This window comes from Notothenia rossii, assembly GCF_949606895.1.
Source record: "Notothenia rossii genome assembly, chromosome: 4".
Taxonomy (NCBI): domain Eukaryota; kingdom Metazoa; phylum Chordata; class Actinopteri; order Perciformes; family Nototheniidae; genus Notothenia; species Notothenia rossii.
Window position 1 is genome coordinate 34284735 of NC_136902.1, and position 12604 is coordinate 34297338.

At 41.0% G+C, this 12604-nt stretch overlaps 1 protein-coding gene across 1 annotated transcript in view; it reads left to right on the forward strand.

Annotated features, from left to right (window-relative positions):
* Nucleotides 1-7688, forward strand: part of LOC307036900 (copine-9-like) — a 140557-nt gene extending 132869 nt beyond the window's left edge. The window contains exon 20 of the mRNA XM_079677528.1: nucleotides 6808-7688. Within this exon, the coding sequence (XP_079533654.1) occupies nucleotides 6808-6990 (183 nt within the window). The 3' untranslated portion in view covers nucleotides 6991-7688. The remainder of the gene's footprint in view (nucleotides 1-6807) is intronic.
* The last annotated feature ends 4916 nt before the right edge of the window (nucleotides 7689-12604 follow it).

Here is a 12604-nt window from a genome sequence, read left to right on the forward strand (position 1 = left end):
CACGTCAACTTCTGTCGTCCAGTATTTCATTTCACCAACACAGTTTAATACATATTGCTAAAAAGTACATTTTTTGCTGATAAAAATGATGTTTTTGTCGGAAAACTAGCAAGATATTTCCTTCCCCAGACTGCGCTCAAAAGCTCTTCCAAATCCATCATTAAAGTTAAAGTCAACAAGAGTGACTCTTGTGACACACACACACACGCACACACACACGAAAAGCCAGCTTTTTCTTCAAATTTTGAGTTTTTCTGTGAGTTTTCATAAGGAGCGAGCAGAAACCCCAGGACAACAGTGAATAGTAATTTTAGAAAAAGCCTGAGTTGAGAACACAAATACAATGGCCTGTGATAACAATGTCCTTTTGAATTTGTGTATACAGATGTAGCACCTCATTTCGGACACCCCTACCGATGTGGGGCCGTGATCGGCACGGGGTGGGTCCTCGCTGAAAGGAAAACCCCCCGCATGACTTGATACGCCCCTTTGATAAATTATAATTGGTTTATTTTGAATGGAGCCTCGTCGTCTCACAACAAGTGGGATTTATCTTGTATTACTATACTGTAGTAGGAGAGGGAATTTGGCAGAGCATAGGGTATAATGAGCACTTAGAAAGATAAATTCATAGTGTCTACTCGAGGAGATATCTAAGTATATACTGTAAGATAACCAAACTGTAATTCTAGCAGGTAGCAGAGGCTATTCACTGTGTCTATTTATTTCAACTGTGTCAATTTCAATTATAAGGCATGAGGGTATCATAACATTACTACACACTTCTAAGTTTCTGCTTTTGTTTTGCTACTCCTGACTCAGAAGTAACTTAGACATACAAACTTTTTTGTAAAACATCAATGCATTACAATAATGCAACAAACCGTGTGCATTTCACACCATCAGTAGTTTCCTACCTGAATGAATCCACCTCTTAATACCATCATTATGACGTCGTAGCTATAGAAACCATTGATATTGTACAGAAACACGGTATAACAGGGCGTTGCATCACAGACAGGTATATAATGTAGCGAGAATGAATGCCATCACTAAAGCAAGAAACCCAGATAACACAATTCAACCACGCTCCTTTCACCACAGCACTGCAATAGAGTTTGCAGTCCTCCTCGGAGACTGTGAGCGAAGGTACCGCTCGTAGTTAGTGAATCGAAAGTGGCGGACAAACCCTTTCCCCGGCTGCGACAACTTCACCAAATCCATTTCTCCTCCGCTTTCAGCCATTGTGGGTTGAAAAAACTGCTTTAAAATCTAAACTGAAATATTTGACCTTGTGCAGGTCGCCAAGGAAGCTACAGATTCCGTTGCTAGCAGGTCGCTACACATGCTCGTGTTTGCCAGCTTTGCCAACTCGAAATCTGATTGTCAACACAACAGTTTCATTGACATTTATTTTAAGCTACAAGGCCCGCACATTGATTCTGAAGGTCTTAGGCAGATTCCTTTGACCCAGCAACACATTCTGACTTAAATATGATTGGATAAAAGCTCCAACATTGAAAACCATTACTGGAGGCAGTGCAACACAGAGAAAAGCTATAAAATAAAGAGTATAAACTATTGGAAATGTTTTAGTTCATGAAAAAAATTATATTAAAAGGTTAGTCACTGATTCTGATAGTGTTTAGGCCAGCAGAGAAGGCCTTGCTGACCCTGACGGCCCACCACTAGTAGACACATAAAGCATCATGCAAACAAGGCAATGCACACAATGTGAAAATGAAAAGGAGTACGAAATAAACAGGCATAATCATTAAATATAAACTAAATTATCTCAAAATAGAATTAAAACATAATAAGTAAATATACAATGACAGTGAAAGATATATATCTGAAAACTATCTGTCAAATATACACTACGAAGGGCAAATTACAGCTAACAATTAGGATATTATTAACATTGAAAAACAAGTATTGATGCTGTATTGATAATGCCATCATATTTTCCATAATGTTAATCATAGTCCTGCCCCCACACTTAATTTCACTTATAGCAAAACTCATTGTGTGTAGTTTGTTTGCTCACAGTGATCCCTGGATTGCCTTTTTTTTTGGATTAGCTAAACTAAAGGCGGCTAGTCTTAGGTTTGATTAAGTTTAAGCAACTTTTAACAGTTTCTGAGATTATATTCAGCTTGTGTTCACCACAGATCTTATTTCAAGCTTCTAACCACATTCAAAAATAACATTTACTTAAAAACAAGGCAACCGGTAGGGGAAATCTGAGTCATTTCTGGGTTTAAGGACTCATTCCTGTACCACTCTATTGCTCCCCTCAGACCTCTATAACGGAGAGTTGTTTTTAAATATGATCGTTTGTTTAGTATCCAGAGAAAGCTTTGCATATATTCAATGTCCAATTTATTTACCAGAGAACAGGTGGAGACGTGTGTAGAATACTGAGGTGTGTTGATTATAGTAATCTGATGAAGTTATGTCCAATATGTGTTATTACTGAAATCTATGTTGGGGTTGTAATTGCAGTATACAAGTCCAACTATGAACAGGTATTAATAACTCTCCTATTCTGAAACAGTGTTGCTGCTAAATGGACAGAGTTCATGGGGGTTTTGAATTGTTGATATACAGCAAAAAATAAGGGTTTTTACATAATGTGTTCAAATGTTGCATCCTAGGTAATTGGTAAGTCTCCCATCACCTCCAACATGGCATATCTAAACTTTAAAAAAACATCATCATTTTAAAATAATATTCATCCATTAGGAAAAAAAGACTTTAAAATAATGTTATCAAGCCAATTTTAACTTAATAGTTGAAGAGGATTTTTTTCAGTTCAGTCTGTTCAAAATATACTTTCACCTTGTTGTTGTCTGTCACCGGCATTAATGAACTAAAAATGTAAATAAAACCCAAAACTACAGCATGTGAGCAACATTACAAATGGACACAACGTGTGTCTGTACTGTCTCCCATAATAAAGTTGGGAGCACAAATAAAGATGAAAATAATGAGAAAATGATTAAGGGGATTCACTGTGAGATGAAGTGGGGGCGGCCCTCATGCTCATGATGGTCATTAATTAAAGCTTCAGCTGCAAGATAAGTTTAAAAATCCATCAGTGATGCATCCGGGGAGAGATCAGAAAACACTTCTCTTCCTTAATCACATTACTTTCAACTCCCTCTCGTGAACCAGGGGCCAAATATGTCACCGGCATTGTGGGTAATTGTTTGGTAAAAATCCTGTCAAGTATTAATGAAGCATTATGTACTGTATATGTCTTTTTTTATAGCTTTTTGGCTTATACTGTATAGCAAAAGTCAACATTGAAATCAAGCAATAATTCTAGGAGACAGTCTGAATGTAATCATTATTACATTACATTACATGTTACTTGTTAGACACTTTTATCCAAAGCGACTTACATACTCATTACTGTGGACAATCCCCACAGGAGCAATTTGGGGTGAAGTGTCTCAGGGACACAATGACATGCTGACTGCAGTGGGGTTTAAACCTGTGCCCTCCCTGATCCGAACACCCGAACACCAACGCACTAGACCACTACGCCACACGCCTCCTTTTCATCCATTGCAGAATAATAAAAAAAAAACTGTTTTGCCATTAAATCTAACACACACACACGCACACACATAGACACACACAAAACAACTGTAGTATTGAAAGGGTTTAGCTCATTTGAAACTAATGCAACAGCACTGGCTTTTTGAAGTAGTAATACCTGCATTTTCGTTTGTTCCAAGTTGGTATCTTTTAGTTTAATTGCACTTATTCGTATTAATTGCACTTAAATTCAACTTGCAACATTTTAAACAAATCAGACCCTTCTTAACTGTCAGTGCTGCAAAGTCATACCTCCACTGCATGATTCTATCCCACATTGAATACTGTTTTACAAAGTGGTCGTTTGCTTGTGCCACAAACCTGAAACCAATAGAACAGCTGTTCTAGCGACCCACAGGCAGCGAATATCAAGGAGCCAGAACCTCCAGCTGTGCCTGCCACCAGGTCAAGATCTACCGTGGCTCAAGGGCCTCCACCACTGCCATCACCACCAAGGACCAGCAGACCAGCATCACTACAGCTTATACCTCCACCTCCATCTGTGCCTGCCATCAGGATAAGGTACACCTCGGCACAAAGGCTCCACCACAGCCACCAGCATCAACCCGGCCAGCAAGGAGGTCTCGTAGAGCACACGTACCTCCCAAACAGCCACCAGCATCAACCCGGGACAATCAAACGTACCTCCCTCCAACACAGCCACCAGCAGCCATGCACCATCGTCTTGGAAGACGGACAAAGACCCTGCCACTGCTCCCCCTGTCTTTACATTTATAATGAGTAGTTGGTTGAAAAAGTTCTGATATTGTTAATAGTAAGATTTTCCAGTTTCTTATTTTTTTATTAATAATTCAATCAGGAGAGACATGATGTATGAAAGACATGTTTATTACCGGGACACATGATATAAGAGAATAGTGATTGACAGATTACAACAAGTGAATGAACTGATGTTTGGCGATTTGGCCCCGGTTTGCAGGATGATCGTTCGGGAGGGGAAAACCGCTCCGATGAACCCCCCGGGGTCTAGACACTGGTGGTGGTGATAAGTAGTTCGGTCCGGTCTGAGGGGAGAAGGTTTTAGCTTGGCCCTGTTAGGAGACGGAGGCGAAGGGGTGGAGGAGGGTTTTGCGTTGACACCTGAAATGACAACTGACAGAAAGGGAAGACCAGATTTAAAGGGGTTAGCGGGTGCGATGATTGGCTAGCTGGGGAGTAACGCCCCTGATCACTTATTGGGAGAGGAGAGGGTATTGAAATGACGTGTAACACCAGGGGATATTGGTCTTCCTAATTGAACTTGTGCTAAGCTTCATTTGGTTGAAAAAAACATATTTATAATAAATTGTTAGTTGAAAAAGAGTTCTAATGCTGAATTTTGAATTTGTACACATCACACAACCTTGGTATGTCATATGAAGCATTCAGTCCTGATGTATCTCAGTCCCTGCTGGGGGGAAAGATTGATAAAGAATTATTTTACTCAAGATTTGAATTTAAACATTTTCATTTTAGACATATATTACAAATGTATATACAGTGTTAGTCATAGCCTACTTCAACATCAATGCATATGAATGTGCTCGAAATAGCATGTATTGAACAAATAAACTAACACAAACTAACTGTATCATAACATGATGGTGATAAAGAATGCACCTAATGTACCGCTGTTCATTAAAGTAATACAAAAACAGTGCATTAAACAAACCATCATGCTCTTACTTTGAAAACTTGAAATCCGGAAATGTAATCATCAGCAGGCCATCACGTGGTTTCCGAAAAATAACTGAGTGACACGAGCAGATTTTGTCCGAGACCGGCGGACAGTTTGTCTCAAAACTCTGTGTGTGTAAAAAGACGATCCGCGAGCAGAGATACAAAATGGATTCACAAATGCCTGATCGAAAGTTGTCAATGTTAAAGAGATATTCACAAATTCCTTTTGTTTATTTGTAAATTAATTATAGTATTCACAGATCTTTTTTTATTTGTGAAAATATTTTGCATATTTGCAGATCCGTTTTACATTTGAAAATTTATTTGTGAGTTTGGAAATCTTTTAAATGCATTTGTGGATGGTGTTTTACATTTACAAATCACATAGTTACACACAAATTATTTTTATGTTCACACAAATATTGATGACATATACTGTATAAGCCCATAGACGTGCAATCACCACTAAATGCACTTTAATACAGGGGAGTCTCCTCTTGCACTTTAGGTAGCTCTTGTATCTTATCTTGCGCTTTATATGTCGTTGCTGCTATACTGTACTGCCATGTGGTAAATACTTGTGTGTGCTGCTCTTGCTCTTTTGCACTTTTTGCATACCATGTATTTGTTTTTGCTATGTGCATAATTGTCATGTTCTTAAATGTTTTATGTGAGGGACTGCGGATGGAAATTAGCTCCAAGCTAAAATCCGGCATATTTTTGCATTTTTTTGTTTTAGGTGTTCATTAATGTGCATTGTCCCTGCTAAATAAACGATTAAATGAAAGGAAATAAAAAAAATATTGTCAGTCCCTTTGGATGGTATCAGCTTAATAACATTTAAAGGGACCCAATTATTATTTTTTGGTTTTTCGTTTCCTGTATTGTTATTTTGTTTTTTTGTGCGCTTAAATTGTTTGCCCCCTTGCCTGTAACGCCTCCATTTGACTCCTTTATTGAATTCCCTAACACAGTGACATCATTATGTAACACTAGCGCTCCAACACATTGTACGTGATAGCCTAAGGGGCGGGACATCTCTAAGCAGTTGACCAATCTCAACAGAGCTGGACAACTAACCAATCAGAGCAGACTGGGCTCTGGTTTCAGACAGAGGGTGAAAAGAGGAGCTGGCACAAAAAACAAATATGAACCTGAAAATGAACATAATTAGGTCTTCTTTAATGTATTATGAATAGCTTTGTATCTTCAAAATAGGAATTCATCCAATGATAACATTCTCACTGAAGCAATAACAAATTAGATTATTTAGACTTGTGTGATCTATCAAACCAAGCGCTTAAGTGAGAATTAATGAAGCCATATTGAACATTAGAAGAGGTTGTCTGAAGAGGATGGATTTCCTGTCTGAATAATGACTTGTTGAAATTACATTGCGACAAAGACTCGATGTATCCTTTGTTCATGATGCCTCCAAACAGAACTCTTAATTAAAACAGGGACCTTATCAATATACAAACCATAAAAAATGAATCTAAACTATTGTTCCTCCCTCTCCAGTTTGTTCCGTTCAGAGACTACATCGACAGAACTGGTAACCAGGTCCTGAGCATGGCGCGGCTGGCTAAAGACGTCCTGGCCGAGATCCCCGACCAGCTGCTATCCTTCATGAAGAGCCGAGGAGTTGAACCGCGCCCGGCCCTCTCCACCTCACCTCTACCCGAGCTACATCGGCATATCTGACTCCCACACTCTGCCTCTCCAGACTGACTCTCTCTTCCCCTCTCTGCTTATCTACACTCACCTCCCATACAGTCATTTGTCACTTTAAAAGGAGCGGAAGGATCGACCAGTGACTTGCCCTCTTCCTGTCTTATCGTCGATGGGGGGCGTACCATACGATGCAGCGGGCGCTCATCCTTGACTCACCCGCTGCTGTTCTTCATCTTCCCTTCTCTAACTCACCCTATTACATAGCATTACTTTACAGAGCAGTAAGCCTGAGCCACAACTGCCCCCTCTTGCTCCCCAATGACAATCACTCACAGCTTGACATTTCAGATGTGTCTGTTAATTCCCCTCCTGAGGGACTTTTAAAGCAGAGTTTTTTTCGTTTGTCCTTGTCCTCGCCAAGTCTTGACACCAGTTACATTTGGCAGGAGTGCAAGAAAGTGCCAGACACGAAATGAAATAGAAGCTAATCCCCAAATGAAAGCAGAGCTCTTGATGAGCAATAGATGCCAGCTTGCATCAGGTGCTCTGTGGGTATTTTTGGCCGAGCTCTGGCTGTAACACATTAGAGAGACTGGTCGTTGTGAGGACAGGTGTTTGTGATTTACAGTATACCATCATCGTTATTGTCAAGCAGTTTTGAATCTCTTGAAACTGAAATAGAGGCTGGCAAACAATCCGTTCAGCTTTTGGAACTTGGAGACGCGCCTTCCCAGGGGATGAAGAAGAGTTGAGGGGTGGGGGTGGGGGTGTAGAGGGACAGAAGTGACGTCCTGGGTAGTCTGGTGTGTTGATTTGTTCCACTTATTTCCACCGTCAACAGTTACAGCTGCAACAGTTTATGTGACATGCAGCTCATGGCGTCAATTTAGATGCTTCTAATGCCCGTTTGTCGCAATTTCTGTCAAAAATTATTCTCTTTCTGCAAGTCATGAATCACTTAAATACAATACACATATTTTTAGATTCACTTAGACTCAATTTCAGGAGATACCACTATCTCCGTGTCCATAGTGTGTAAACACCTATGAATTTGCAATGAAGTCAAGACACTGCATTTAACCAACCAAGTTGGAACCAAATGTTTGGCCAGAATACTTTTTCTTTAAACATTTGTTTTATGGTCATGATTTTGTTTCAGTCTCTGTTGTTGTTATACTCATTTGGCCACAATAGGTTGAAGTGATGTCTATATAGGACCTTCAACCCTAAATGTTATTGTTCACTATATATACCTACATTACACAATTAGTTTCCAATTCGACTATATGGCATTCTCAATTACATTTCAAATAACTGTAGTAGTAAATTAAACAACTAAAACTATTTGTAAGAAGAGAAACTCCCTAAAACCCTTATTTACAATTCCGTTACGTTATATGGTAACGTCATCTTCAAGAACATTCCCGTTTTTAGGTAGTCTCCAGTATCATAGAGGTCCATTATCGTTGAATGTACATCCATGACTACATTGTAAACAGGAACTGCTAATAGGCCTTCTTTTGCCCTCACCACGCGTGTAGATGCATGGCTATGCAGCGAGCTAAACACTCTCCCAAAAATGACCGAGACAGGAGCGGACGTTTGGTATTTTAATAGGAGCGGTGTGAAACTGAAATGATACAAACAAAGACATGTATAAATATCTAACAACAACAAATTACGATGTACTTTTCCCCAAAAATAAACCAAATGCACTCCAACATCCAATAAGGGACAATTAGTACTCATGCAGCAATTACATACGTGGCTTAACTACATATGCTGAATTTAGATAAATGTTACATGAAATGCAAAAATATAAGTAGCACATTATACAAGATGTTTCCCTAAACAAATGTACTCACAGATTATGCCTTCTCAAGGGTGAAAATAACCGGATGGAGACAGATAGAGTCAGGAACCTGCTCCCCATGCGGCTCTCAAACAAAATGGCAGAACGGAAACCTAACACAGACGTTTTACTAGGAGCGCACTTGCCTGTCCCTAGAGGCCACTAAGGATATAGCAGTCAAGGAGATAGATGTCAGTCATTAGAATGACAGAACACTACCCGTCTGGCATCTGTAAGATGTCGACACTAACTAGAAACTGAGAAAGGAGTGTTAGGTCTGATGCACTGTAGTAGCTCACTTCAGTGACTTATTAGTGCCCTTTTGCAGGTGTGCCATCCATGGCAAGTGCTCTCTTTGTAAACTTGAATGAATGAGTGAGCAATGTGGGAAAGCAGAGAAATGGCTCTTGAGTGAAATCTTCAACTGGAGAACCGCTCAAAGCGTGCACAGCTGAGTGGTGCAGACAGTGACTTCTGGTCGTACCTCAACATCTGTTCCAGCATTGATGAGGTCAAAGGCTTCTGTGTCTGGTTAATAAGGTTGTGGGTTGGTCAGAAAGGCGGGTCCAACCAGCCATGAAGACAGAGCAAGCTGACTAGCTGGGATGCCTCTCGAAGCCTGATCAGCTGGGTTTAGCTCGGAAGGAACGTAGTTCCACTGGCTAGCTTGGGTAGACCGCCTGATGCGCTGTACTGGGTTGTGGACGTACACGTAGAATCGTCTTGATTTGTTTGAAATGTAGCCGAGCACCACCTTACTATCAAAGAAGAACTTGACGTCATCTAATTTAGTGTCCAACTCCTCAAGAATGACCTCTGCCACCTGAGCCGCAAGTACAGCTGCACAAAGCTCAAGCCTAGGAATAGTTATATCAGGTTTTGGGGCAAGTTTCGCCTTTCCCAAGATGAACCCCACTTCACTCTGTCCTTCTGTATTTGTCACTTTGAGGTATGCAACGGCACCGATTGCCTTGCTGGAGGCGTCACAGAAGACATACACTTCCTTCTTAAGAGCTCCAGAGAATGAAAGCGATGTGTACATCCGAGGAATTTCCAAACCCTGAAGATCTTCCAAGGAGTTCTTCCATCTTAGCCATTCCTCTAGTTTCTCTTTAGGGAGAGGTGCGTCCCATTCACAGCCATCAGTCATAAGCTCCCTCAGGATAATACGGCCTTGAATGCTGACGGGTGCTGCGAATCTCAGATGGTTAAACAAGCTGTTAATGGTTGACAGTACACCACGACGTGTGAAGGGTTTATCACTGGCTGCCACGCGAAAGGCAAACATCTCTGTAGACGGGCCCCATCCAAGCCCAAGACTATGTTGCATAGGAGGCGAGTCTTGACCAATGTCGAGGTCTTGTAGAGCTTTGGCAAGGACTTCTCCTGAAAAAGCTCTCATGACTTCTGCGATCTTGTGCAGTCTGAGATTGGACTGGGTCAACATTTCTTGAGCCTTTTTCAGGACATCAATGGCCTCCGTAACATTGGAGAATGATTTCAACCCGTCGCCCACGTAGAAGTGCTGTACCACGAACTGTCTTGCTGCAGTGCCAAACTCCTTTTCACCCTCCATGGCCGTCCTCTTCAGTCCGTAGATAGCCACACCTGGTGAGGGACAATTGCCGAACACATGGACTTTCATTCTGAACTCCATAGCCTTGTTGTCCAGCTGGTGGTCACGACACCACAGGAACCTAAGGTAGGCATGATGATCTTCTCTGATTAAGAAGCTGTGGAACATTTGCTGGATGTCTGACATGACTGCAACTGGCTCGGTCCTGAAGCAGATGAGGACCCCAAGTAGATTGTTGTTGAGGTCTGGTCCCTGAAGAAGCACATTGTTAAGAGAAACGTTCTTGTACTGTGCACTTGAATCAAAAACAACCTTGATTTGTCTTGGTTTCTGGGGATGGTAGACACCAAAACTTGGTAAGTACCAGCACTCTTGATGCTCTTCCAATGTGGGAGCAGGTTCTGCATGCCCGTTGCTAGGCCTGTCGCGATAATCGATAAATTGACTTATCGTACGATAAATAAAAATGGACTCGATAACTTTTCTGAGCTCGATAAATTGCCGTTTACATAAAGATGTGACCAGCATTTTAGCCTGGAGCGCTGTGGCTGCCAGGCGCGCTGTGAGGGGCGGGGCTGACACACAGCCAGGTCAGGACACTCCGCGTGCACGTGCAGCAGCGTAGCAGCCACATTAATAATATAGCGACAAGCGGGAGACAACGTGTGACTTACTCGCGGGGAATTTAAAGTGAAAGGGAATTGGTTACAAAACCTAACTACACATCTCGATTCTCCGGTGTGGCAGTATTTTGGATTCAAACCAAATCAACGAGGCGAACCTACAGACTTGAATGAGCCGGGCGGTGCGTCGCATTGTTTTAAAAAAGGTAGCGACAAAAGCAGGCAATACCACGCATTTTAAACCACCCCATTCCGTTTTTCCAGCTGGGAGACAAAAACACGGCAGCTGGAGATGGAGAGCCCCCGCCCGACAATGCAAACATGTTGGTGTTCCTTGCTTGAAAACTTAGAAAAACAGATTTGGATATGGCCTGTTGAGGCATCTGGGTCTTTGACAGTGGACTGTACACTTGAATGTTGTTTTGAGGAGGTTTTTTTGCTTGTGAGATAATGTGTGCTCATATTTATTTATTTATTTATTTATATATATATATATATATTTATATATATATATATATATATATATATATATATATATATATATATATATATATATATATATGAATGAGAGAGAGAGCTCTGTTTTCCAGCCTGACTATTTAATTTATTGTTTTGGTTGTGTGTGATTTCATTAATTTATTATAATTTAATTAATTAGTTTTATTTATTATATGTAATTAATATATTTTAATATTATTTCACATTTCATTTGCAATGTTGAATGTTCAATAAAAAGTTATGTTTGAAAGGATGTACTTTAATTAATATTATATATTATCATTATGTCTAAAATGGTCTTAAAACGGTGCCGACAATATTATCGTTTATCGCAATAATTTCCAGAAAAATTTATCGTCCAACAAAATTAATTATCGTGACAGGCCTACCCGTTGCTGAAGATTTTCTTCATAAAGTCCACAAAGTGACCCTTCATCTCAGGTTTCTTTGTCAAAGTCCTGCAGAGTGACATGAGACGACTGAGAGCGTGTCCCCGATTGTTAAGAAGACGTTGTCTAGGAGTTCAAAAAGGGAGGGGGGCCACCCAACTGTTGCAATCATCCTTTGTGAAGTCTTTGTCCATTATGTGGAGGAAGGTCTCAGCCTCAACTGAGGGTGCGAGTTTATCGTCGTCATCGGAAAGGCTGAACACAAGCCTGCCTAGCTTCTCAGGTGTAGGCCTTTGTTGTTGACCTGTGAAATTCTCTTTCGTGTAGATGTTACTCTCGCATGGACGGAAGAAGCTGGGCGTCCATTTGCCAGGATGCTGGTCTTGAAAGTGTTCACAGTTGGCTTATGAGTTTCCCCGAGACAGACGTTGCCCACAATAACCCACCCCAAGTCAAGGCGTTGGGCAAAGGGAGCATTGTGTGGCCCATTGCACTGGCTGCGAACTTTGTGAGCACGAATAATGTCTCTACCAAGTAACAGTAGGATTTCAGCTGAAGGGTAGAGTGGTGGGATTTCGGCAGCCACCATCTTCAGATGAGGATGATAGCTTGCAGCCTCCGGAGTAGGAATTTCGTCCCTATTTCCAGGGATGAGGTTGCATTCGATAAGGGTAGGCAGTAGCAAGGGCACTCCTCCGTTAACCAA